This window comes from Grampus griseus (assembly GCF_964374135.1).
Source record: "Grampus griseus genome assembly, chromosome: 8".
Classification (NCBI taxonomy): domain Eukaryota; kingdom Metazoa; phylum Chordata; class Mammalia; order Artiodactyla; family Delphinidae; genus Grampus; species Grampus griseus.
Genome location: NC_139002.1, coordinates 75599496 through 75625189, shown reverse-complemented (window position 1 = coordinate 75625189; position 25694 = coordinate 75599496). Strand labels below are relative to the sequence as shown.

General features: G+C 37.9%; 2 protein-coding genes across 4 annotated transcripts in view; both read right to left on the bottom strand.

The window, feature by feature from the left end:
* Nucleotides 1–25694, bottom strand: part of NELL1 (neural EGFL like 1) — an 853170-nt gene that overhangs the window by 270660 nt on the left and 556816 nt on the right. The gene's annotated exons all lie outside the window — the stretch shown is intronic.
* LOC309825622 (isocitrate dehydrogenase [NAD] subunit gamma, mitochondrial-like) lies at nucleotides 10114–11260 on the bottom strand (the record flags this gene model as incomplete). Its single annotated transcript, XM_082659271.1, is given in 2 exon segments — nucleotides 10114–10716; nucleotides 10718–11260. Coding segments are annotated over 2 exon segments (1146 nt in total).

Here is a 25694-nt window from a genome sequence, read left to right as displayed (position 1 = left end):
TCCTCTCCAGCGAAACCAGTCGTCTTGCTTCTTCAAATGCCCGGAGCTCTGCCTGACTCAGTGCTTTCCCTTCCCTGTTCCTGCTACTTGCACGAGATGTTCACGTCTCTCAGGCATCATTCAGAGATAAGCTCAGATGCCACCTCAGAAAAGCCTTCCCTGATTAGCTCAAGCAACCCACATCCTCAGTCCTTCAACCACCAGTTGCTGTCAGTTACAGTACCCTTGTTTTGTTTTGTTTTGTTTTCTTTCTTCCTCCCTTAGAACTTGACATAATTTTCATTATTTGTGTTTTCAGGCTCACTGCCTAATTCCCCTTCTGGCAAATGAAAGTCCTATGATATCAGGGTCATATTACATGACATGGAAATTATGTGAAGTTTAAATTGCAGTGTCCATAAGTAAAGTCTTATTAGAACCCAGTCACATTCATTGTCTGTGGCTCCCGTTGCTTTAAAATGACAGCATTGAATACTTGTAACAGAGACCACGTGGCCCACAAAAACTACAATATTTACTATCCCCCCCCCCCACACACACACAGAGAGCTGACCCTGGCCTAGAGCAGTGTATGACTTATTACAGGTGACCAAGCTGTATAAATCCGAGGGACCTTTTAGAAGGAAAAAAATACCCAACGGTGAAATCTTCCAGGACCCAGGCACAGGCAACATCTGACCAGGAATACTTTTCCCCACGAAAAGCCAGTTAAGTACAAGTTTCTGCCTAGGCCCTCAGAAGTCTTCCAGGTTCTTTATTCTTCTCTGAACGCATTGTGTTTCCATGAGGGGCAGAATTCCAAGTCTGTGTTCTCATCAAGGGTTCTAACTGATCTACACACAGAGAAAAGCTAAATGAACAACACTGAAGATGCTGGAAAAATTAAACACAGATTTCTTAATAAACCCGAAAATAGCTTAATAAAGCTGAGAATAGGCTCCTGGAATCCCAAGGCATGTTTATTTCTGTTTAAATAGATGACTTCGCATAGACTGCTATCAGCTCAGCAGGGATCCTGAGAGAAGTACTTTCCTCCTCCTGTGCATTTTAAGCTCTTTTCCAATGAAATTCAGCTGGATTCTACAAAAAGCATCTGTCAGTCTGGAGGAAAACAATAACCATGGCCAAGTCATGCTAATACCCTCAGCTGCCCATTTCTGGAGTGCTCTAAACAGACATGAAATAGGCTCACTGGAGAAGATCAAGAGTTTGACAATCTTTTTTGTAGAAAGGTGGCTTCTTGGAAAAAGAAGATGAAAATATCAGGTGGAAGAGTGATAAGGTTATTCTCACTGGAAATGCTGTTGTGGTGGTTTGTTTATTTACCTGAACCAGAGGAGTGTGGTGAATGTTCGAGCCATGGGCATGCCTTTTGCTACCATGACAGAGAAGAGGGATGTGCAACTACGACAGACCCCAGGCAGAGCCTAGCCTATGGGCAGCTTCTCAGGGCCAACAGGGGAGTAGATGATGCCACTGCCATTAGAATGAAAGGTGACTGAGGAGGGCAACAGATACAATGTCAAACGAAATGCAAGGCCATTTGCAGAAGGAGTGAGAAGTCAAAATGGTATCGGAGCAGGGAGTTCACTCTGGAGCTGATCACCAAGGAAGAAAAGATGACATGTTTCTAGAGATCTAGTTCACTATCAAGGAGGCATTTGAGAGAGATGAAGGAAACAAGAAGGGTGCTGGAAAGAACAAAATGATGAACCGTGCTCACAGAGATACTGATAGAAAAACATGAAAAAAACCAGAAAGGCTTTGAAGAGCAGCATTGGGCTTTGAAGGAGCTTAAGAAAAATAATAAATCTTCCTAATCACAAGAATTAGAGTCAACTACGATGAGGCGTCTAATCAGGTTCACTAATCAATGTAAAGAGTTCATTCCAAAAAAATCACTTCACAGAAAAATCGGATGCTCCCCTTTAACCTTGAAAATCTTACCTTTTAGGTAAACATCATTAGGGAAAGGTTTTGTAGGTAAAATGAGTTCAACAGTAATTACATGCAAAATAAGAAAGGATGGGAGTTAAGAGTAAAAGCTGTATCAGGTAATGGGCAGATAAGTGGCTTGTGATGGTATTAAGAGCTCTCCCAGTCAGGGTCCTCCCCTTCTGTCTCCTACTTCTCCTTTCTTTTTCTTTCTCTCTCTCTCTCTCTCTCCCTCTCTCCCCCATAGAGGCACAACTTACTCTGGGAAGATTTCTGATTTATCCTCCTCTGTGCTCTCATGGCGCCTTGCTTATACCTCTATTACAATACTTATCACACTCCCTTTCGTACCTCAGGGATACTGCAGGTTCGGTTCCAGACCCCCACAATAAAGCAAAAATTGCAATAAAGCGAGTCACACAAATGTTTTGGTTTCTCAGTGCACATAAAATTTATGTTTACACCATACTGTAGTTTATGAAGTATACCATAGCATTATGTCTAAAAACACAAGGTACATACCTTGATGAAACAAAATTTATTGCTAAAAAATGCTGACCACCATCTGATCCGTCAGCAAGTTGTAATCTTTTTGCAATCATAACATCAAAGATCACTGATCACAGATCACCATAACAAATATACTAATAAAAACGTTTGAAATATTGCAAGAATTTTACCAAAATGATACAGAGACACGAAGTGAACAAATGCTGTTGGAAAAATGGTGTCAACAGACTTGCTTGATGTTGTTAAAAACACAATAAAGTGAAGAACAAAAAAACAAGGTATGACTGTAATTCCTGGATGACTGTTGATTCCCTCAGCCCCGAGGAATCCTGGAGAGAAAGGACATTGATAGGCAAGCTGTACCCTCAGTGGTTTGCACAGCACCCAGCTCAAAGCAAGTGTTCAGTGGAGGTCAAACAACACTGAGGAACAAGTGAATAACTAAAAGAACAGATGGATGAAGTTACTGTGCAACAAGTACCTTGCTGCTGGCAAGAGTAAAATTGGCATCCAAATAACCTAATTCCATCACAACATGAATACCTTGTAAAGGATCAATCCCAGGGACTTTTCTTACCGTGGAGTAAACACGTTATTTATAAACCAGGCTTTCCAACATCTTTTTCTGGTATTTGGCATATAGTTGATTTGTGACACCATGCTTTTTCACAGAAATTACATCTTTTATCAATCTGAAAAATCAAACCTAGATGAAGTACCCTAGGTATGGCTCCAGCCACAGCCTTAAATATTATTTCATTTGAAATTCCTTTGCATTTCTTTCCACAATACTACTAATATTTCCAGAAATCTCGACTTCTTCCTCTGCTATTATAGATTTCTGCACAATAACTTCAAAATCTATTTTCTTTCATTTTTCTCATTTCCCATGTTCCATTTAGGAGATAATGTAAATGCCTAAATAGGAAGCAACTCCAAATATAAGGAAAATGATTCCTTTTTTTATCAGTGATAAGATCTAAAAAAGAAAACAGGAAGAAAAAATATTCTGGGCAAAGTTGAGTAACTCTGAGGGACATATTAATGAGATAACTATCTATGCATACGATTTGATTTGTGGATTCAGTTATTACACATAGTTGTTTTGAATGCATTATTTAATAGGTGATATTAAATAATAGATTAATTTAGAATTATTACTTTGTCCTTTACCACGACATTGAAATAATTTCATTTAATCTCTTCCCATGAATCTTGACCTCAAGGTCTTCCCCAACCCAGAGTCATTTTTCAAATTCTCTAAAGTTTTCCAAACCTATCATCATCCCATCTGTCTAAGTAGTTTGAGATAAAGCACTTTTTGAATCTGTATTTGATGCTTTCATTGGAAATCTCAAGCAAAGCCACAAGAATCCAATTGTATAATATTAGGATTCATTTCCCCATTTGTCTAGTAGATAAATATATGTGATCTCCACAGTGTGACCAAAACCTGAAATTTGTCATTAAGTGATTTTTAAAAGGCACATATATAATGACACTCAATACTTGCAATTATGACAATATGCTCCCAGGAATAATGACTCATTTTTTGTTGAGGGATTTTTTTTTTTTTGCCTCCTTTAAAAATTTATTCTACAGATAATTTCTATAAAAGCCCCAAACTGGCATAGCTAATGTCCTGTGTTTCCCTACTCCAAATACTCTGCCACTCAAAATCAAAGAACTGACAGAACACCTGTTAATATAAGAACATTATAAGGATTTGAATTTAAGGGAATTCTTTTTTTCTGAGGGATAAAAAAGGGGGAAATAACTTGTATTTGAACATACACAATATTTTCTTTCTCCCTTGTGGCAACAACCATTCATTTACATCTATTTGGCATGAACTAAATTTGGCATTAGCTCTAGCAAACCAGATGCTTAAGCAGATGAAAGCCCAGACTAGTGTCTTTCTCAGTAGACACTGTTTTTACTCAGGCTGTGTTGGTTTTTAAGCATTTGCAAAATTGGTAACAAGATATTCCAATTTTTAAATTGCTTTGTGAAGTTGAGTGATTTTTGTTTTCCATTTTCAATGTGTCTCTTTTCTCTTTTCCTTGCATTTCTTAGAGCAATCACAAATGCAATATATGTAGCTTCCCATGTCAGCAAATTCATTTCAATGTGAAGAAGACTTTACCGCATTGAGTCCCAAGGTTATGCAAGTTGTCAGACAAACTCCAAGAACCAAGTGTCTCCCTTCAAAAAATTTCTAGCTCTGTAACAGCTTCCCGCAGACATTTTACATATTCCCAGCTGAGCCCCCAGTAATACTGTCAGTTTCTTGCAACCTCTGTAATGCGCCAGAACTGGATAAATTTATTCAAAATTCTCCTCTTTGCAAAATTCAGCATTGCTTTTCCACTTCCTATCATTATTCTATTCTCTTGTTTCAACAGCACATCATTTCTTTTCCATGTTTTGTCTTTTTTTATCTGCCATTACTACAAAGAAGCAGTTCGACTATTTGATTTACCATGTTCAACACGTGATGCTTGATTCCGGCACTATTCTCCTGATTAGATATTCTGCCTTTCTCATCCTGGGCTATCTAGACCACCTAAAATGTGGGGAAGCAGTTTAGTAATAGTGGTTAGACACTGGTGCCACTGGCTTGATTTTAATCCTGGCTCCACTATTTACAATCTGATTGACCTTGAGCAAGTCAGTTACCTTTTCTGTGCTTCGGTTTCTTTGTCAATATAATTGGCTCATATGAAGATTAAATGAGTTAATATATGTAAACCATCTAGGACAGTACCTAACACAATAGTAAGGGTTCAAAAAACGTTAGCAATAACTTTTCCTATAGATTATATTAGGAGATAGCTGTGGTATAATGAACAGAGATCTATTGGTGAAACCTAATCCACTTTCATATAAGAGTATGAGAAACTCACCATGTACAAACCCTCATGACCATTTAAACACCTGGGTTCCAGAGCCACAGTGCCAGAACTGGAACTCAGGCTTCACCGCCTGTTAATTGTGTGACCTTAGACCAATTTTTTAACCTCTACATGCCTCAGTTTTCTCATCTACAAAATTTGGAATACAATAATAATCATCTGAGAATTAAATAAAATTCTCATCTAATATGAGAATTAAATAAAATTCTTCATGCAAAGCATGAAGAATTATGTATGGCACATAAGAAACAAAAAATTTATTAGCTAAAATCATCATTATCTTCAATCCAATTTGGTATGTATTTAATTAGTACCTACTACATACAATGCACTATATTGAGTAATACAAGATCCAGAACATGGGCTAAAATATCCCTATCCTCAAGGAGCATATAATATATTAAGGCTCAAGTCAAGTAGATAAAACATTAATACAAGACAAAATGTGAAATGAACGAGTTCAAAAGTCCAATAAAAGGGTTTTGTGTATTCAGAGAGGATAAGGGGAGTATATCTGGATGGGGGTAATCAGAAACCTTCTAGTAAAGGAAGTACTTTTGGAACCTTGAATAATGGGTAGACTTGTAACAGGCAGAGAGACTCAACTGGGAAATTCCTTAATGAGAGGAATTACATTACAATAGAAGGAAAAGATAAGGTTGTACTTAGGTAAATGAAGGTATCTTTATTTCCTGGAACATTATCTAGGAAAATTGGAACCTCTAAGAGTGGAAAGACAGTGTGAGCTAAAATTATGGAGGGTTTTGAATACATTACAAATTGAGGGAACAGAGTAATGGCAATCTAAACACTGCTTTAAGGAGATCCGTCTGATGCCAATGTTGAAAATGAACTAGAATGAAGGAAAAGAAGGAAAAGGTGAAGAACCCAGTTCTCCTTTTGTGTTCCTTAATTGTGATTTAAGTGGCTTACAGTAAAACAAAATATAAGAAAATGAAATTAATAGAGCAAAATACATTAAAATCAAGTAATAGAATGACAAGAGAAAATTTCAGAGAAGAAAAAATTGCTGAAGGCTTTTTCCTGTGCCTGCTAGTAGGCAAGGCAATGAGGGAAACTTTCAACTGATTAAATACCTCACATTATCTAGTACAAGAAGGGCACAAATTCATGGCGAGAAACACAGGTTTTCCTGGTTCTTAGAGGAATCTTCCCAGTTGAACTTTTAAACAGATTCACTGTTTTCCCCAAAATTCATAGATGTCCCCTAACAAGATTTTGAATACCAGAAAGCTGAAGTAAGAATGTTAAAACATCCTTCTAGAAAACCAAATCTATGAAGATGGTGGTGAGGAAAGATATTTACAGAGTGATACCGTTTAGCTGTCCAACTTTGTATTGATATTTATTGATAGCAGAATTTAGCTTTAAACAAAGCAGAATAAACTGACAAACCTAAGATAAAAATTATGTAACAATAATACAGAAATCTTCTCAAGAAACAGAGGCAGCCTGCCAACTACCCGTTTTATGGCCTTGAGGGCTTTAGTGCTCTCTAGAGAGAAGCAATCTTGTAAAGGTTCATACACTGGAGCCAAACAGGAGAATTTTGCAATAGATTAGTTCTTCCAATCCTCCACTCCTACCTGGGAATTCAGTCCATTCTTCTCTTCCTTCCTTTGACCTTCCTTCCTATCTTCCTTCCATTAATACTTAGAATGAGCATACGCTAAAGAGCTTGTCCCTGTCCTAGGTGCTGATGCTATAGTGATCCATGACTCAATTGCCCCTGTTGCCAAGGAACACATTGTATAGTAAGGTTGATGGGAAGGAAAGCATGTAATGACAACCGGAGAGAAAAACACGAAATAGGATACACAGAGGACTCTGGGGGAACTGGGAGTTCCTCCCTTCAATCTCAGCAGGGAATGGAAAGAGCTAGTCAAGGAAGGCTTCCCAAAGGTGGTGACAATTACATCTAGTCCTCTAGATGACAAGGAGATCATCTCCTGAAGGGGAGAAGAAGCAAGACCACATACAAAGGCCTGAACTAGAAAGAATACATGGCTCTTTGACAATGAGCTCTGCTTGCACTCTCTTGTGCCACTTTGTGTTGTTATTGGCATGGGGAGAGGGGGTAGAAACGGTGAACCTGGAGAAGGAAGCAGAGATCAGAATATGGAAGGTCTTTCATGCTGTGCTCAGTTGACTTTCTTTCAAGGCCAAAGGAAAGCTGTTCAATGAGAAGTGTTAGGTAAGGAAGTGACATGATCCTATTTCCCTTTTAGAAAGTTCAGGCTGAGTGCGCTGTAGAAATAGATTTAAGTGGGCTAAACTATAGGCAGGACACAAGGTAGAGAAGGAACAGAGATTGGGAAGTCACCAAAGATGAGAAAGCCTAATGAGAAAGGAGGGGTAAGTGAGAAAGAAGAGAGATGGCTGGATTCAAGAAATAAAAAGGAGAGAGATAAGGGGACTTGATGAATAAGCAGATATGGTTTGCTACCCTAGTTGAAAGTCAGTTACAAACCCATAATAGAATAATAGGTAAAGTAACTTATCCAGTAAATTCCAAAGACAGTAATGAATTAATAGCATTTCCCAGTTTCTCCTCAGAACTAGCTTTTAGAATGGTATATAATGGATACTAATGAAAATAAAAATTTATAAACTACACCAAGCACTAACCATTGGACAGGCACAGTGCTACCAGCTTTACGTGTATTTTCTTGCTCTATTTTCCCAACAATGCTGTGAGGTAGATACAGTTATTATCTCATGTTACATATAAGAAAAGTTAGGCAGTGTCACCCATATCATTCATTTTTTGGTTGATTCAATAAACATATTACTTATTTTGTATGTACCAGTCATTATGTTAGGGGATACAGAAGACAAGGAAAAAGAACACACGGTATTTGCCCTACAGATGTTCATAGCTAAGTGGGAATATCAAATACTGATAAATGGAAAATTCCACTGTGGTGTATTAGGTGCCATCACAGCAGTCTGGCCCAAAAACTATGGGAAGATTTTGGAAACAGTCATCTTTAACGAAGAGGGGAAACTTCAGCTCAAATGTACCTATCAGCAGAAATTCCCATTGGCAGATAAAAGCCAATAGTTGGGCTACTGTCTGCAGTTGGGCTGGCTGTGCGGTGAGTAAACTTCCCTAGCCATGAGAGAAAGGGGTACAGAGTGGGGAGAGTGGGTTAAGGTAATACGGGTTCATGTAGCATTGGAGGTAGGGGGACTTCAAGCCAAAAATCCATCCCTTCTCCACTCATCAAACCATGCCTCTGGTTCCAGGTCTATATCTGCCCAGAGGAAAGGACCATACAGGTCAGTGGCAGCCATGGCCAATGACATGTTTAGTGTCCAATAAAAGGAATAATACCATCATTATTTTATAATTGACTTCTCCCTGCTTGCCTTGTTCTTCAAGAAAGACCTCTAGATAGGGTTGAAGGTAGTCATTTCCTCCTCAAATTAAATCCCCTCAAACTAGCATTTGGTTTTCCAAACCCTGAGCCCTGACATTATACATAATGAGGATAGGTGAGATTAAGGCAATATAAGACAGAGTCTTTTGGAAACCATAAGGACTTTTTCAGGTCTCAGTCCAATGTCTTTAACTTATGGCCCAAGAACCATGGTAGGATCCAAGGGTTATAGCTGAGACACAGAGGTTTCCAAAATATTATTAAGGATTTACTATTTTTTTCAATCTCCCTTCTATCTGCAAGCTATTCCTGCCGATAAAACTACTGTAAATTTTTATAGTCATTGCTTTTATTTCCTACTTGAGTAATAAATATTTCCCAGCACTAATAAAATTATCATTTTTGTTTGTGTTTCTCCCACCTATGACCTTAGAATTACTGTAAATAAAATATATTATAATAAAATGACAGTAAACATTCAAACGAGCTCAGTGTTTTTCATATTCTTATGCACACTCTCTCTTTGAAAGAGAGATTAAAAGAAAGTAAACCATGGAAGATTGTAAAGCAGTGAGCATGGAGTTTACAGTCCATGGTTCTATTTGTATAGCAGAGTCATGGGCCCAGTGCCTGTTAACTGGGTATATAATGTCTAGACTCTTGAGCTTAGAGGCTCAAGGAAGGAATTCAAGAACCCCCTTTGCAGGAGTGCTGCGGTACTCAGAGATGCCCATGTGTGAAAAATTACACTGGCAAAAATTCCTTCCTCACATAAACAAGACCAGGGGAAAAGACAAGATATCTAGGAGGGAGTGGAAGCATTCTGAACTAGCTCAGCTTTATGGTACCTTATTTATTATTAAAATGACAATGTATATTTTGTAGGCAAATTTTATTGCACCAATTAACTCATTAACAACCTCCAGAGAGAAGCCAGCCTCCTTTGCAGGTTGGTTTGCACAATTTTAATGACCCAGATAAGAGAAAATCAGTGTGCCAGGTTCTGGAAAAGGCCCAGGACTCTACGAACAACTTTGATTATTAATTCACTGCATCATCTCATAGAAAAGTATGAATTGTGCATTAAAATAGAGAAGAATTCCTCAATACACAGACGACAAAATAGGTATGGCTAATTTAAACCAACAATGTTTATGGCATTCAAATTTAATAGAAAAAAAATCAGACTTGATTCCCTCCCCCTACCTCTTCTGAGTTGGAACAGGAGCTAGTTTATTCTAGAGTCCACATTAGCCAAGCCGGCTGGGCTTTCTGACTGGGTAGAGTAACGTAAAGTGAGGGACAGGAAGGAATTTGAAGGCTAGCTCAGCCTCTAAGGCACTGACTGTTTAATTGGCAACACTGATGTCATCTATGATATTCTGAATGACATCCGATGTGGTACCCTGGCCTCCAATGTCTGGAGTTTGGATGTCTTTGTTCTCCATGGATGCCAAGACTGCAATACGAATGGAGGTGGCAGAGGAATGGAACTTGAGGTAATCCAGAATGATACAACTTGCCAGCAGCATGGCAGTAGGGTTGGCCACATTTTTATTGGTTATAGTCTTGCCTGATTGCCTTGAGGCCATTTCAAACACCGCATATATGTGGCCATAGTTGGCACTAGGCACAAGGCCTGCTCCCCCAACCAACTCTGTGCAGACGTTATTAACCATGTTGCCATAAAGACTGGGCATCACCATGACATCAGACTGCTGGGGCCAGGATACCAGCTGCATGGTGGTGTTATCCACAATCATGCCCTCAAAAATGAGCTGAGGATAGCAGGATGCCACCTCCCTACAGCACTGGAGGAAGAGACCATCTCCCAGTTTCATGATGTTGGCCTTGTGCACAGCCGTCACTTTTTCGCACCCCATCTGCTGGGCCAGCTGGAAATCATATTCAGCAACATGCAAAAGCTTGGCCTTAGGAATGATCTTTAAGGCCCTCTATCACTCCTTTCACACTCTCATGCTCCAGGTTGCTGTATTCACCCTCTGATGTCTTGTGCCTAGTTTCCACACCTAGAAGGCTCTTAAAACGAATGACGCTGACATAGAGATCTAGAGTACTGCGAAACACACTGTTTTGTGATTTGTGAGATGGTGGTAGGTTGTAGTCAGTTTCAAAGTTGCCCTTCAAGGCCACGTGGTTTTGATGGACTGCCATGATGGCACTGTGAACTTCTTCCTCTTCACTAGAAGTGGAGGTAATCTGCACTTCCTCAAAGTCCACGGGCACACACACATGTCTGAACACATTCTTGTTGCACAGCATAAGTTCAGGTCCAATGCCATCCCCAGGAATCACAGTCACAGTGTGCCACCCACCAGACTTAGCTGCTGGAGGAATGTTGTGTTTAAAAGAGAAGCTCCTCAGTGAGGTCTCATGGCCAAGGAAAATCTCCCAAGAGTGGCCTAGAATAGTTGGTGGGAACGTGGCCTTCAAGAGCACCTGGCAGCTGTCAGCATCTTCAGTGCCATGATCCATAAGTAGAGATTTAATTTATGTAAAAATACGTGCTTTTCCTCTTGGCTTGAACTGGCTTCTTTTGGTGGAATTCTAGATCCAAAATTCTTGCCTCGGTCACAGTTGTCTCTCCTTCCTTGTACTCTATCTTGGACAGACATTCTACTGCAGTGAGAGACAGAGTACTAGTCACAAGGAGATGTGTTATAGAGTAGAAAATACACTTTGGAATTGGACAATTCATTAAGCACATTCAATGTACCCATATGACATACTTAAAAATAGACTTCATGTTTTATAACTTTTAGGTTCACAGAAAAATTGAATGGCAGGTATAGAGATTTCCCATACAAAGATTTCCGTGCCTCAAAACTACAAATCAGCCCTTCTGTTTATTTTTTTTCCCTATTTATTTCCTATTTATTTTCCCTATTTATTTTCCCTATTTATTTCCTAGCTAGAAAGCTAGCTGTTAAGCAAGTACCAGCACACCATTGTTAATACCTTCTCCCAAGTAATATGTTTCCTTCACTGGGATTAGCACTCATGTCAGGTCTGTCAGAAATTTAAATCTTTTTCTAATAAGTTCAAGCAATTTATTATTCTCCATTAATTATATTAGGAAACAATCCAAGGGCCTATTTATAACTTCAATTACAGGTGTTTTAATTAATTAAAGCTATTGATGGGATCTGAAATTTGTTTTGGTAACAATTTAGTTCTTGATTACAGAAAACTTTCTATTGACATTATTTATCTTTATTACATTTGTTTTATAGTCCATCAACTTCTACCAATTTTTCTCAGTCATTTAATAATTAAACTTGAAAGTAATGCCCCCAAAAAAGATTTCCTTGCCTCTACAAAGGCACAGTCTCCCCAGCTATCAAGATCCTACACAGAGTGGTACATTTGTTACAACTGATGACACTACAGTGACACCTCATTATCACCTAAAATCCATTGTTTAAATTAGGGTTCACTCTTCATGTTGCAAATTCTGAGTTTAGAGAAATGTATGACATATATCATCTAGTAGATTCATATAGAGTAGTTTCATAGCCCTAAAAATCCTCTCTGCTTTGTCTCTTCATGCCTCCCTCTCTGCAACCACTGGTAACCACCTATCTCCTTAGAGTCTCCAGAGTTGTGCATTTCCCAGAATGTTGTATAATTGGAATCATACACTCTGTAGCCTTTTCAGATTGGCTTCTTTGACTTAGTAATATGCATTAGAATTTCCTCCATGTTTTTTCATGGCTCTATAATGCATTTCTTTTTTGCACTGAATAAAATTCCATTGTCTAGATGTACCACAGTTTATCTATTCACCTACTGAAGCACGTTGGTTGTTCCCAAGTTTTGTGAATGATGAACAAAGCTACTATAAACATCCATGTGTAAATTTTGTGTGGACATATGTTTTCAGCTCATGAGGGTGAATAGCAAGGAGCAGAGTTGCTGAATCGTATGGTAAAAGTATGCTCAGTTTTGTCGGAAACTGCTAAACTGTCTTCCAAAGTGGCTGTACCATTTTGCATTCCCACCAGCAATGAATGAGAGTTCCTGCTGTTCCATATCCTTGCCAGCATCGGTGCTGTCAGTGTTCCAGATTTTGGCCATTCTAATAGGTTTGTAGTGGTATCTCGTTGTTTTAATTTTCATTTCCCTGATGACATATGAGGTGTAATATCTTTTCATATGCTTATTTGCCATCTGTATATCTTCTTTGATGAGATATCTGTTAAGGTTTTTGCCAATTTTTAAAATCAAGTTATTTGTTTTCTTACTGTTGAGTTTTAAGGGTTCTTTGTACTTTAGGTAACAGTTCTTTATCAGATGTGCCTTTTAAAAATAATTTCTCCCAATCTGTGGCTTGTCTTCTCATTCTCTTGACAAAGTCTTTTTGCAGAGCAGAAGATTTTCATTTTAGTGAAGTCTAGTTTATTATTTCTTTCATCGATCCAGTCTTTGGTCTTGTATCTAAAAAGTCATCACCATACCCAAGGTCATCTATAACAGATTTTCTCCTAGAAGTTTTGTAGTGTTTCATCGTACATAGAAGTCTATGGTCCATTTTAAGTTAATCTTGGTGAAGTGTTTGAGGCCTGTGCCTAGATTAATTTTTTGTATATGTTGATGTCCAGTTTTTCCAACACCATTTGTTGAAAAGACTCTCTTTATTCCATTGTGCTGCATTTGCTCCTTTGCCAAAGATCAATTAACTATTTACATGGGTCTGTTTCTGGGCTATTATCTTCCATTGGTTTATTCATCTGTTCTTTTGCCAACACCACAGTGTCTTGATTAGTGTAGCTGCACAGTAAGTCTTGAAGTCAAACACTGTCAGTCCTCCAGCTTTGTTCTTCTCCTTCAATGTTGTGTTGGCTATTCTGGGTCTTTGGCTTCTACATACAAGCTTTGGAATCAGTTTATCAATATCTACAAAATAATTTTCTGGTATTTTGATTACGTTTGCATCGAATCTTGGAAAGAGTTGATATCTTGGAAACTTAACAATATTAAGTTTTCCCATCCATCAATATGGAATGTCTCTCAATTTATTTAGTACTTCTTTAATTTCATTCATCAGAGTTTCATAGTTTTCCTCATATAGATCTTATATATATGTTGTTAACGTTTATACCTAAGTATTTCATTTTGGAAATGTTAATGTAAATGATACTGTGTTTTTAATTGAAAACTGGTGTGTAAGAAAGCAATTGACTTTTGTATATTAACCTAGTAACCTGCAATCTTGCTGTAATCACTTACTAGTTCCAGGAGGTTTCTCTGTTGATTCTTTCAGGGTTTCTACATTGATGATATTGTCATCTGAAAATGAAGACAGTTTTATTTCTTCCTTTTCAATCTGTATACTTTTTATTTCCTTTTCTTGTCCTATAGTATTTGCTAGAAATTCCAGGGTAATACTGCAAAGGAGGGGTAAAAGGGGACATCCTTGCCTTGTACCTGATATTACTGGAAGAGCTTTGTGTTTCTCATCATGAAGTATGATGTTAGTTGTAGATTATTTGTAGGTATTCTTTATCAAGTTGATGCAGTTTTTCCTCTACTTCTAGTTTACCGAGAGCTTTGTATAATGAATGGGTGTTGAATTTTGTCAAATGTTTTTCTGCATCTATTGATAGGATCATGTGATTTTTCTTGTTTAGCCTGTTGAAGTGATGGATTACATTAACTGATTTTTGAATGTTGAAACAGCCCTGCATAACTGGGATAAATATCACTTGATTATGGTGTATAAGTCTTTTTATACATTGTTGGATTCAATCTGCTAATATTTGTTAAGAAGTTTTGTACCTATGTTCATGAGAGATACGGGTCTGTAGTTCTCTTTTTCTGTAATGCCTTTGTCTGCTTTTGTTACCAGGGTAATGTTGGTTTCATAGACTATGTTATAAAGTATTCCTTTTCCTTGTGTCTTCTGAAATATATTATAGGGAACTGGTATAATTTCTTCCTCAAGAGTGTGGTAGAATTCACCAGTGAACACAAATGGTCCTGGGGATTTCCATTTTGGAAGGTTATTAATTGTTGAATCAGTTTTAAAAATATATATAGGCCTCTTCGGATTGTCTGTTTCTTCTTGTGTGAATTTTGGCAAGGAATTAGTCCATTTCACCTAGGTTATCAAATTTGTGAGTGAAAAGTTGTTCATAGTATTCTTTTATTATCTTTTTAATGCCCATAGGATCTATAGTGATGTCCCTCTTTTCAGATAGTAGTAATTTATGTTCTTTTTTTTCTTTTTCTTTTTGTTAGCTTGACTAGAGGCTTATCAATTTTACTGAAGTTTTCAGAGAATCAGCTTTTGGTTTCATTGATTTTTCTCTATTGATTTTTTTTCTTTTCAATTTCATTGATTTCTGCTCAAATTCTTAATATTTCTTTTCCTCTGCTTACTTTGGATTTAATTTGCTCTTCTTTTTCTAGTTTCCAAGGGTGAAAGCTTAGATTATTGATTTTAAATCTTTCTTCCTTTCCACTATATGCATTTATTACTATGTATCTCCCCCTAAGCACTGTTTCCACCACATCCCATGAATTTTGTTGTGTTTTCATTTTCATTTTGTTCAAAATATTTTTAAAATTTCTTTTGTGATTTCTTCTTTGACCCATATGTTATTTAGAAATGTGTTGTTTAATCTCCACATTTAATTGGGGATTTTTTCAGCTATCTTTCTATTACTGGTTTCTAATTTAATTTCATTGTGGTCTGAGTACAGACATTGTATGATTTCAATTTTTTTGGATTTGTTAAGGTGTGTTCTATGGCCCAGAATGTGGTCTTGGTGAGTGTTCTATGTGAACTTGAGAAGACTGTGTATTCTGCTGTTGTTGGGTAAAGGAATCTACAAATGTCAATTATACCCAGTTTACGATGACATTGTTGAGTTCAACTATGTCTTTACTGATTTTCTGCCTGCTGGAGTTCGTTCCTTTTATTGTTGTTAACTTTTTAAGAAACTGCTAAACACTTCCCCAAAATGGTTATACCATTTATATCCCTACCAATGTAAGAGAATTACAGCTTCACATCTTCATCAATACTTGGTATTATTGTACTTCTATTTTAGCCATTCAAATAGATTTTGGTGGTAGTATCTCACTATGTTTTTGATTTGTGTTTCCCTTCTCACTATGATATGGAGTGTCTTTTAATATATTCTCCCAGATCAGAGCTACAAGCATTAACATCTGATATTTCTAGAAATCAACCACTCAACCGTGGAAGGCAGGCAAACTCTTAGATTCCCAAAGCTATACCAGTATAGCCAATAAATATACAAGTATATTTATTGGCAAATAAATGTACAAGTATATTTATTGGCAAATTTTAAACCAGCCACAATCCCATTCTCACTTAACTTTCGGGCACCACCACCCCTGATGTAGGTTAGCGGTTGTTTGGAGAGGTTGGTGACTTATTTACGAAGACTTCCAAAGGCTGTCAAAATTCAAGAAGATGAAGATGCAGACTTAATAGTGGCTACCACTATGTAACACTTGCCACATCTAAGGTACTGTGCTGAATATTTTATATACATCATAATCTGCCAAGGTAGGCATTATAGTTCCCATTTCACAGATGAAGAAACTGGCTAACACAGACTCTACAAATTCATATATTGTGAAGGAACAGAGAATTGCAACAGGTGAGGTGAATATTTCTAGGGGTCCTAGAGGCCTAGGCCAGTTTCTCATACTTGATCACCCTAGGATCTCATTGAAATGCAGGCACTAATTCAGTAGTTCTAGTGACGGAGGGGAGCAGAGCCTTCATTTTCAAGTTGCTCCCTAGTCATACAGATTCTACTGGCCTCTTATCACACTTTGAGTAGCAAGGGCCTGTATTTACATCCTCACAAGGTCCGGGCAACTCGGGGCCAGCATGTGGTGTACTTAGAGGCTGCTGGGAATAAAGGAAAGAAGCAGTACTGCTCCTTTCTAAAAACTGATATAAAATGGCTATAAAGTAGGAGCCAGCTGGGTACCTGCTTGGCACTTAATATGGCACGTAATATGGATAACAGCTGTCCACCACCAGTGCCTGAGGCTAGAGCAGATGATAATACCAGGAGAGAATGCTGGCAGAAAAATAAACAGACCCAACTACACAATTTTGTTTCAACCAATGGGCCGCCCTTACATACACCCCAATCTTCTTCCTAACCCTGGAAAGGACATAAATCTTTTAAAGGTATGGATAAAGAAGGAAGGAAGCCCTGAGACTGTGAGTATAAACTGGATACTGATTGAGATTTTAATAGCCAGATTGACCTATAAACATCCCCAGATATTAGAAAAAGTTCTTAGCCTCAATGGGACAAAATTATGATATGTATATTCCAACATGCAGATATAAGGACAATAAGAGTGCCATGGTTTCACATATTTGAGTGGTAAGAGTTAAACTAAGTCTATTTTAAGTGTGACACTGAGACAGTAAATGGGTTTAAGTAAGGGAGAGATATAATACAAGTTGCATTTAAAAAATGATCATCTGGGAAGCAATTTGCAGAATAAATAATAAGGTGACTATTCTGGTGGCAAGGAGGCCAATTAACAGGCAATCACTGTGGTTCTCAAAAAGTGATCCCCAAACCAGCAGAATCAGGACCACCCTGAACTGCTAAGAAACGTAATCTCTTGTAACTATCCCTAGACATACTGAACCTGGAAGTCTGCAGTGGGAACCCAACAATCTGTGTTTTAATGCTTCTGACGCATGCTGAAATTTGAGAACCACTGGGCTATGAAATGGTTCCAACAGGAAATGATGAGCAGTTGTACTAAGATGAAGGCAGTGAGGAAGGAGAGAAATAATTTCAGAGATATTTAGGAGATAAACAGGACTAGGCTACTGACCTGGGAGACATGGAATATTATTCTTAATGTTCTTAATGAACTGGGTGACTGATAATATAATCGATGAAAATGATGTACAACACTGAAAAAAGAGCAGCTGGGTTGGGGAAATAGAATAGAAAACGAGTTCAGTTTCAGACATGATGTGTTTGGGGAGCTGTAAGACATCCACATAAAGATGCCTGGTGGGTGGCCTAATAAATAAGTCTGCAGTTCCAGAGAAAGGATTGTGGGTGATGACAGAAATTCAGGAGTCATCAACTTATGGGAGAAAGTTAAACACACAAAATATATGAAACAGCCTCAAGCAGAGGTTTTCAACGTTGCTTCTGCCATGACAGACGATGAATAGCATTCATATGAGACATGTTCCCAGGAGTATACTCAGATTGTAATGAAAACCAAACACACACACACACGTATGAACAAAAGTACTTGGCCAAATAAACCACGGAATTCCCAAACTGTTTTTATAGGTCATATTTACAAAAGCATTTTACCTGCAAATGATTAGTAAAGCCATCTATTTACTGATCTCAAACATGACTTCTTTTTGAGGGAAAAATATATATATGGATAATCTAATATAAAAGTTACATAAAATTATATTTTAAAGACCAAATTCAGACCTCTACAGTTAATATTTAAAAAGTAAGCATGTACTAAGAAAAATAATTCATATTTTATGGTTAAAAAGTATAGCACATAATATTTATGTTTATTCATGATGTTAATATAAATGGTACTACTGCACATGTCCTTTGGATAATCACACTACCTGTGACTGGGAAACTGTAACTAGAGCCTCCTTCTCATTTCTGTGCTATGCAGATAAAGATGCATGCTTTCTTCATCTCTCTCCCTTTTTCAAAAAGTATCCATGGGTAAAATCAAGGAAACAAATACAAGTATAAATCCACAGTTTACAATTATAGTATTTCAAAATTGCTCTATCAATGCCGCATCAATAACCACAGTTCCTGGGTATTTTCAGCAAACAGAAAATAGGCTATGAATTATGAGCAATTCACTTCCAGCTAACTCTGATTCCACTTTTCCCCACACCAACAAGCCTATACCATTGAAATGCAAATGAAAATGACATCCTTATAATGGTAACTCTAAGGTGAGTCTAATTATTAAAAATGTAAATCATTCACAGGAGCTTGTAACTCAACACTTATGAATAAGTGAGTGGTTTTGACATATGTCATAACTGATTGTGACACTGTAACGTGTCATATGTCACTAAGGTCAAGAAGTACTAGGCGAGGGCTTCCCTGGTGGCGCAGTGGTTGAGAGTCTGCCTGCCGACGCAGGGGACACAGGTTCGTGCCCCAGTGTGGGAAGATCCCACATGCCGCAGAGCAGCTGGGCCCGTGAGCCATGGCCGCTAAGCCTGCGCATCCAGAGCCTGTGCTCCGCAACGGGAGAGGCCACAACAGTGAGAGGCCCGTGTACCACAAAAAAAAAAAAAAAAAAAAAGAAAAAAAAAGAAGTACTAGGCTAGAAAGATGACTGTAGACAAAGCACAGAAAAATTATGAAGACAAAACTGGGGACCATCAGTCTTCGAACCATGAGAGGAATAGAGATGAAGTGATCTGGGAGGCGGGAGGAGAACAGAGAGAAAAGGATGTCATAGAAGCCAAGAGAAGTGTAACACTCAAGGAATGAATTGTCAGCAGTATCAACATCCTTTGAGAGGTTAAGTAAAATTAGAAGAATGATGGGGTCACTGACCACAACCATTGAGGCTGTATAGGTTAGTGACTGTGAGCACTGGCTCAAAAGCCAAACTGTCTGCCACATATAACCTCTGTAACCTTTGTAATTTTCATAACTTCTTTTGGAACTTATATTCTAGTGGGAGTAGACAGCAAAAAATACATGAATGATAGATGGACAGATAAATGGATACAGAGATAGATAAATATATAAACAAGCAAGAAACAAACACATAAGTGGATCTTTTAATGTCAGAAGAGAGAAATGCTATGTAACAAATATAAAACCTGTTGCCTTCAAGGAGCTTGCATTCTAGGCAGAGTTAAATGGAATGAATATAGGTGGAATACAAACTGGCAGTGGATGGTAAATGATTCCTGAGTGACCCAGCTGGGAAGTGGAAATGCACAGGATGGATTGACCATGTATATGGGTAGGGATGGTGAGGGAAAGTGTTTCAGACACATCTGAAAGACGGGCTAGCAGCAGATAAGTACAGAGGGAAGGAGAGGATTTCTGAGATGGAGGCAAAATTGAAAGGCCTGTAGGGTACACTAAACATTGCCATTCACCTGAAAGGAAAGGTTTATGTAGGAAAACAGTGGCAGACAAATGGAGAAAGTACACTGGGGTCAGAGGGTGGAGAACCCTGAATGGCAAATCTAAGAAATTTATGAGACCTTGAAGGCAGGAGAGAAACATTCAGGATTTTTGAAATCAAAATAAAAGGTTTTGAAAGATACCCCTTTAAAAAGGAAAACATGCACTTAAAAAAAGAGACAGTAAATTTTCAAGGCACAAGACCATTTATATCAAAGCTTTGCCTTAATGAAAGCAGAATTTTAAAATACACACCCACTCCCACCTATCTGCACATACACTCTTTAGAAAACTCTTAATATCCATTTCATGTTGTCCTATAGAACCAACTGATTATGAACATTGTTTTATCAATAATTTTCTAAAAAAGATCAATGCACAGAGACATAATTTGCTCCATTTTCTCTGTTGCACAATTAATGCAATTTCTCACCTGTCACTCCATCGCTATTCAATAACCACTGAAGAGCTGACAGATGCATAGTTCTCAAAGAGGACTGTGAGGAGCCAGATTTAAAGTAATCCAGGGCTTCCCTGGTGGTGCAGTGGTTGAGAGTCTGCCTGCCGATGCAGGGGACACGGGTTCGTGCCCCGGTCTGGGAAGATCCCACATGCCGTGGAGCGGCTGGGCCCGTGAGCCATGGCCGCTGAGCCTGCGCATCCGGAGCCTGTGCTCCGCAGCGGGAGAGGCCACAGCAGTGAGAGGTCCGCGTACCGCAAAGAAAAAAAAAAAAAAAGTAATCCAGAGATGTCCTCCTTGTTTTCCAAAAGGGGATACATATTGTACAATACTGAATTGGCTGTAGAAGTCCTTGTTTGAGGAAGAGCTACACTTATTCTTACACTAAGAAGAGCTTTTCAGATACAGTTTTCATTTAGTAAAGGAAAAACTCCCACCCTGCCAAAAGGATATTGAGGTAGGGGTGGGGAGTCACATTATTCTTTTCTGGGGTGAGAAGCAGGTTGGCTTTTGAATGAAACAGTAAAGTTTAGAGTCAAGTCATAAAACTGACGCTTAAGCAGCAACTTTGGCCTTTCTGTAAAGACAGGTGAAGACTCAAGATTACAGGTTAATTGGAAACAGCTTTTTATCTTCCCTTCTAACTCAACTTTACAGCCACATGAACAACTCTATTAAATACTTTTGCTATTACCTAGGGCATTAACTATGCCATTCAATTCTCTCTGCTGGTCTGGGAGGATTGTTGTCTTCCAAGAACGATTCACGAGTATAATCATTATATTGTTCTTGAAGGCTCTGTATTTCAGAGGTTTTCCTTTGAACCAGGGTCTGGCAAGAGAATCTCTTTGTGTTAATAATGACTAGATGCATGAGTTAACAAAGTCCTCTCTGTTACACCTATCTCAGTTTTTAGTTCAAAACATACACACACACACATTCCACAACTGTTGACACAAGCTGAGGTAAACATACACTGTGGGTTTTCTTAAAAATTCCCAATTAGCCTGAAATCATAGTCCCTATAAAGCACACTTCATACTTGTTAACCCAGCATGACCCAGTGACCCAAGATTTGCAATGAGGTTATTATAATAACTACAGAATCTGGAAATTAGAGGGGACTTTCTGAAGCCAGCTATTTTAGCCAGCTGGTTTATCCCCTGTCAACATTACAAAGTAGGTGTGATTACACTAATCTAAAAAACCTTCTCCAAAGGATACCCTCCATTCTCCCCATCCCTGGCCTGCAAATATTCTCCCTTCATTCAAGATGGACAACGGCCTCTACTGGGCACCATATCCAAGGCTGTGTGTTTGGTAGCACTTTATCTCCATCTGCAAAATGCAACTAGGAGATAGGTGTTTTATTTTCATTTTATAAATAAACATAGTGATATGCCAAGAGGATAAGCAACTCTTATTAAGTTAGCAGAAGATTCAAACTCAAGTCTCTTCCCCCTAAGCTTGTGCTCTTTCTCCTGCATCATGCTGCTTTTTCTCTCCTGTGCTTCTCCATGTCTCCATGTGCAACCTTCCCCCACCCACTCGTATCCCTGAGAAGGGAAGAAAGACTCTCACACAAAAACCAAATCACCATGGTGGACGTTCAGGCATCTAACAGATAAACTGATGATTATGCAAAACTAAAAATATCCACAAAGAAATTTCCAAGTAAAGATGCTTAAATGCATGTACTTGCATCTGCTCCTTCCTGAAATCCCACTACGTTTCTATTTCAATTTTTATTTTTTGTTTTTGAATTGTAAAACTACAATGGCAATGAGAATGACAGAGAAGACAAGACAATTTTGTAAACTGGAAAGCAGATGAAGGAGTGATGACTGACTTTTCAGAAGTGATAAAGCTGAATCCTAAACATTCAGAGAGAAAAGCCAAGAAACCATTTGTTTTGCAACACGGAACCCCAAAGCCTCAGGAACTGGCAACAACAGATACCCCTGAGAGTGGCAGGTAAAGGTGCGTGGAAAGTCTCTTTAATAAACAAACACCCAGATCATCTTCCTTATTCTGCTCAGTTACATGACTGCCCCCAGCCACCAACCTAGCAGAAGAACGGACATTTACGCTCTGCTCTGGGGAACACTATGCACAACTAAATGCAAGTTCCATGCTGAATTGAGGGGAAATAAGTGAAAGTTTATGCAGCAAACAGAGTGCTGACAGGTGGACTTAGATTCCCTGGATAGGAGTTTTGAAGAGCAGTTTCTAAGAAAACCAACAACTAAAAATAAAATATTTAAAGATACTGACAATCGACTGATTCTCAAGAGAATGGACCAGACCATCCTATACTGAATTTCACTGTCAACCATCACATCTCCATTTGCACAGAACTTTCAATTCATGTGTTATTATCCATATGTTAAGTGAGTGAAGAGCCAGGTTCAAACATGTGGAAAAGCTTCTGACATAAAAGACAGAAGCCAAAGCAAATCAGTAGACAGAAGCAATGAGGAGGATACAGGGACTCCATTAAGAGAACATTTCTGATACTCATATCAGATAAAATAGACTTTAAAATAAAGAATGTTACATGAGATAAGGAAGGGCACTACATAATGATCAAGGGATCAATCCAAGAAGAATATATAACAATTATAAATATATATGCACCCAACATAGGAGCACCTCAATACATAAGGCAACTGCTAACAGCTATAAAAGAGGAAATCGACAGTAACACAATAATAGTGGGGGACTTTAACACCTCACTTACACCAATGGACAGATCATTCAAAATAAAAATAAATAACAAAAGAGAAGCTTTAAATGACTCAATAGACCAGATAGATTTAATTGATATTTATAGGGAATTGCATCCAAAAACAGCAGATTACACTTTCTTCTCAAGTGTGCATGGAACATTCTCCAGGATAGATCACATCTTGGGTCACAAATCAAGCCTCAGTAAATTTAAGAAAATTGAAATCATATCAAGCATCTTTTCTGACCACAATGCTATGAGATTAGAAATGAATTACGGGAAAAATACGTAAAAAACACAAACACATGGAGGCTAAACAATACGTTACTAAATAACCAAGAGATCACTGAAGAAATCCAAGAAGAAATCAAAAAATGCCTGGAGACAAATGACAATGAAAACACGATGATCCAAAACCTATGGGATGCAGCAAAAGCAGTTCTAAGAGGGAAGTTTATAGCTATACAAGCCTACCTCAAGAAACACGAAAAATCTCAAGTAAACAATCTAACGTTACACCTAAAGGAACTAGAGAAAGAAGAACAAACAAAACCCAAAGTTGGCAGAAGGAAAGAAATCATAAAGATCAGAGCAGAAATAAATGAAATAGAAACAAAGAAAACAATAGCAAAGATCAATAAAACTAAAAGATGGATCTTTGAGAAGATAAACAAAATTGAGAAACCATTAGCCAGACTCATCAAGAAAAAGAGGGAGAGGACTCAAATCAATAAAATTAGAAATGAAAAAGGAGAAGTTACAACAGACACCGCAGAAATACAAAGCATCCTAAGACACTACTACAAGCAACTCTGTGCCAATAAAATGGACAACCTGGAAGAAATGGACAAATTCTTAGAAAGGTATAATCTTCCAAGACTGAACCAGGAAGAAACAGAAGATATGAACAGAGCAATTACAAGTAATGAAATTGAAACTGTGATTAAAAAACTTCCAGCAAACAAAAGTCCAGGACCAGATAGTTTTACAAGTGAATTCTATCAAACATTTAGAGAAGAGCTAACACCCATCCTTCTCAAACTCTTCCAAAAAACTACAGAGGAAGGAACACTCCCAAACTCATTCTATGAGGCCACCATCACCCTGATACCAAAACCAGACAAAGATACTACAGAAAAAGAAAATTACAGACCAATATCACTGACGAATATAGATGCAAAAATCCTCAACAAAATACTAGCAAACAGAATCCAACAACACATTAAAAGGATCATACACCATGATCAAGTGGGATTTATCCCAGGGATGCAAGGATTCTTCAATATATGCAAATCAATCAATGTGATACACCATATTAACAAATTGAAGAATAAAAACCATATGATCATCTCAATAGATGCAGAAAAAGTTTTTGACAAAATTCAACACCCATTTATGACAAAAACTCTCCAGAAAGTGGGCATAGAGGGAACCAAACTCAGTGTAATAAAGGCCAGATATGACAAACCGACAGCAAACATCACTCTCAATGGTGAAAAACTGAAAGCATTTCCTCCAAGATCAGGAACGAGACAAGGATGTCCACCCTCACCACTATTATTCAGCATAGTTTTCAAAGTCCTAGCCACAGCAATCAGAGAAGAAAAAGAAATAAAAGGAATACAAATTGGATAAGAAGAAGTAAAACTGTCACTGTTTGCTGATGACATGATACTAAACATAGAGAATCTTAAAAATGCCATCAGAAAATTACTAGAGCTAATCAAAGAATTAGGTAACGTTGCAGGATACAAAATTAATGCACAGAAATCTCTTGCATTCCTATACACCAATGATGAAAATTCTGAAAAAGAAACTATGGAAACACTACCACTTGCCACTGCAGCAAAAAGAATAAAGTACCTAGGAATAAACCTACCTAGGGAGACAAAAGACCTGTATGCAGAAAACTATGATACTGATGAAAGAAATTAAAGATCATACCAAGAGATGGAGAGATATACCATATTCTTGGATTGGAAAAATCAATATTGTGAAAATGACTTTACTACTCAAAGCAGTCTACAGATTCAATGCAATCCCTATCAAATTATTTTTTATGGAACTAGTACAAATCATCTTAAAATTTGTATGGAGACAAAAAAGACCCCGAATAGCCAAAGCAGTCTTGAGGAAAAAAAACGGAGCTGGAGGAATCAGACTCCCTGACTTCAGACTATACTACAAAGCTACAGTAATCAAGACAATATGGTACTGGCACAAAAACAGAAACATAGATCATTGGAACAAGATAGAAAGCCCAGAGATAAACCCACACACTATGGTCAACTAATCTATGACAAAGGAGGCAAAGATATACAATGGAGAAAAGACAGTCTCTTCAATAAGTGGTGCTGGGAAAACTGGACAGCTACATGTAAAAGAATGAACTTAGAACACTCCCTAACACCATAAACAAAAATAAACTCAAAATGGATATGAGACCTAAATGTAAGACCAGACACTATAAAAGTCTTAGAGGAAAACATAGGAAGAACACTGTATGACATAAATCACAGTGAGATCTTTTTTGATGCACCTCCTAGA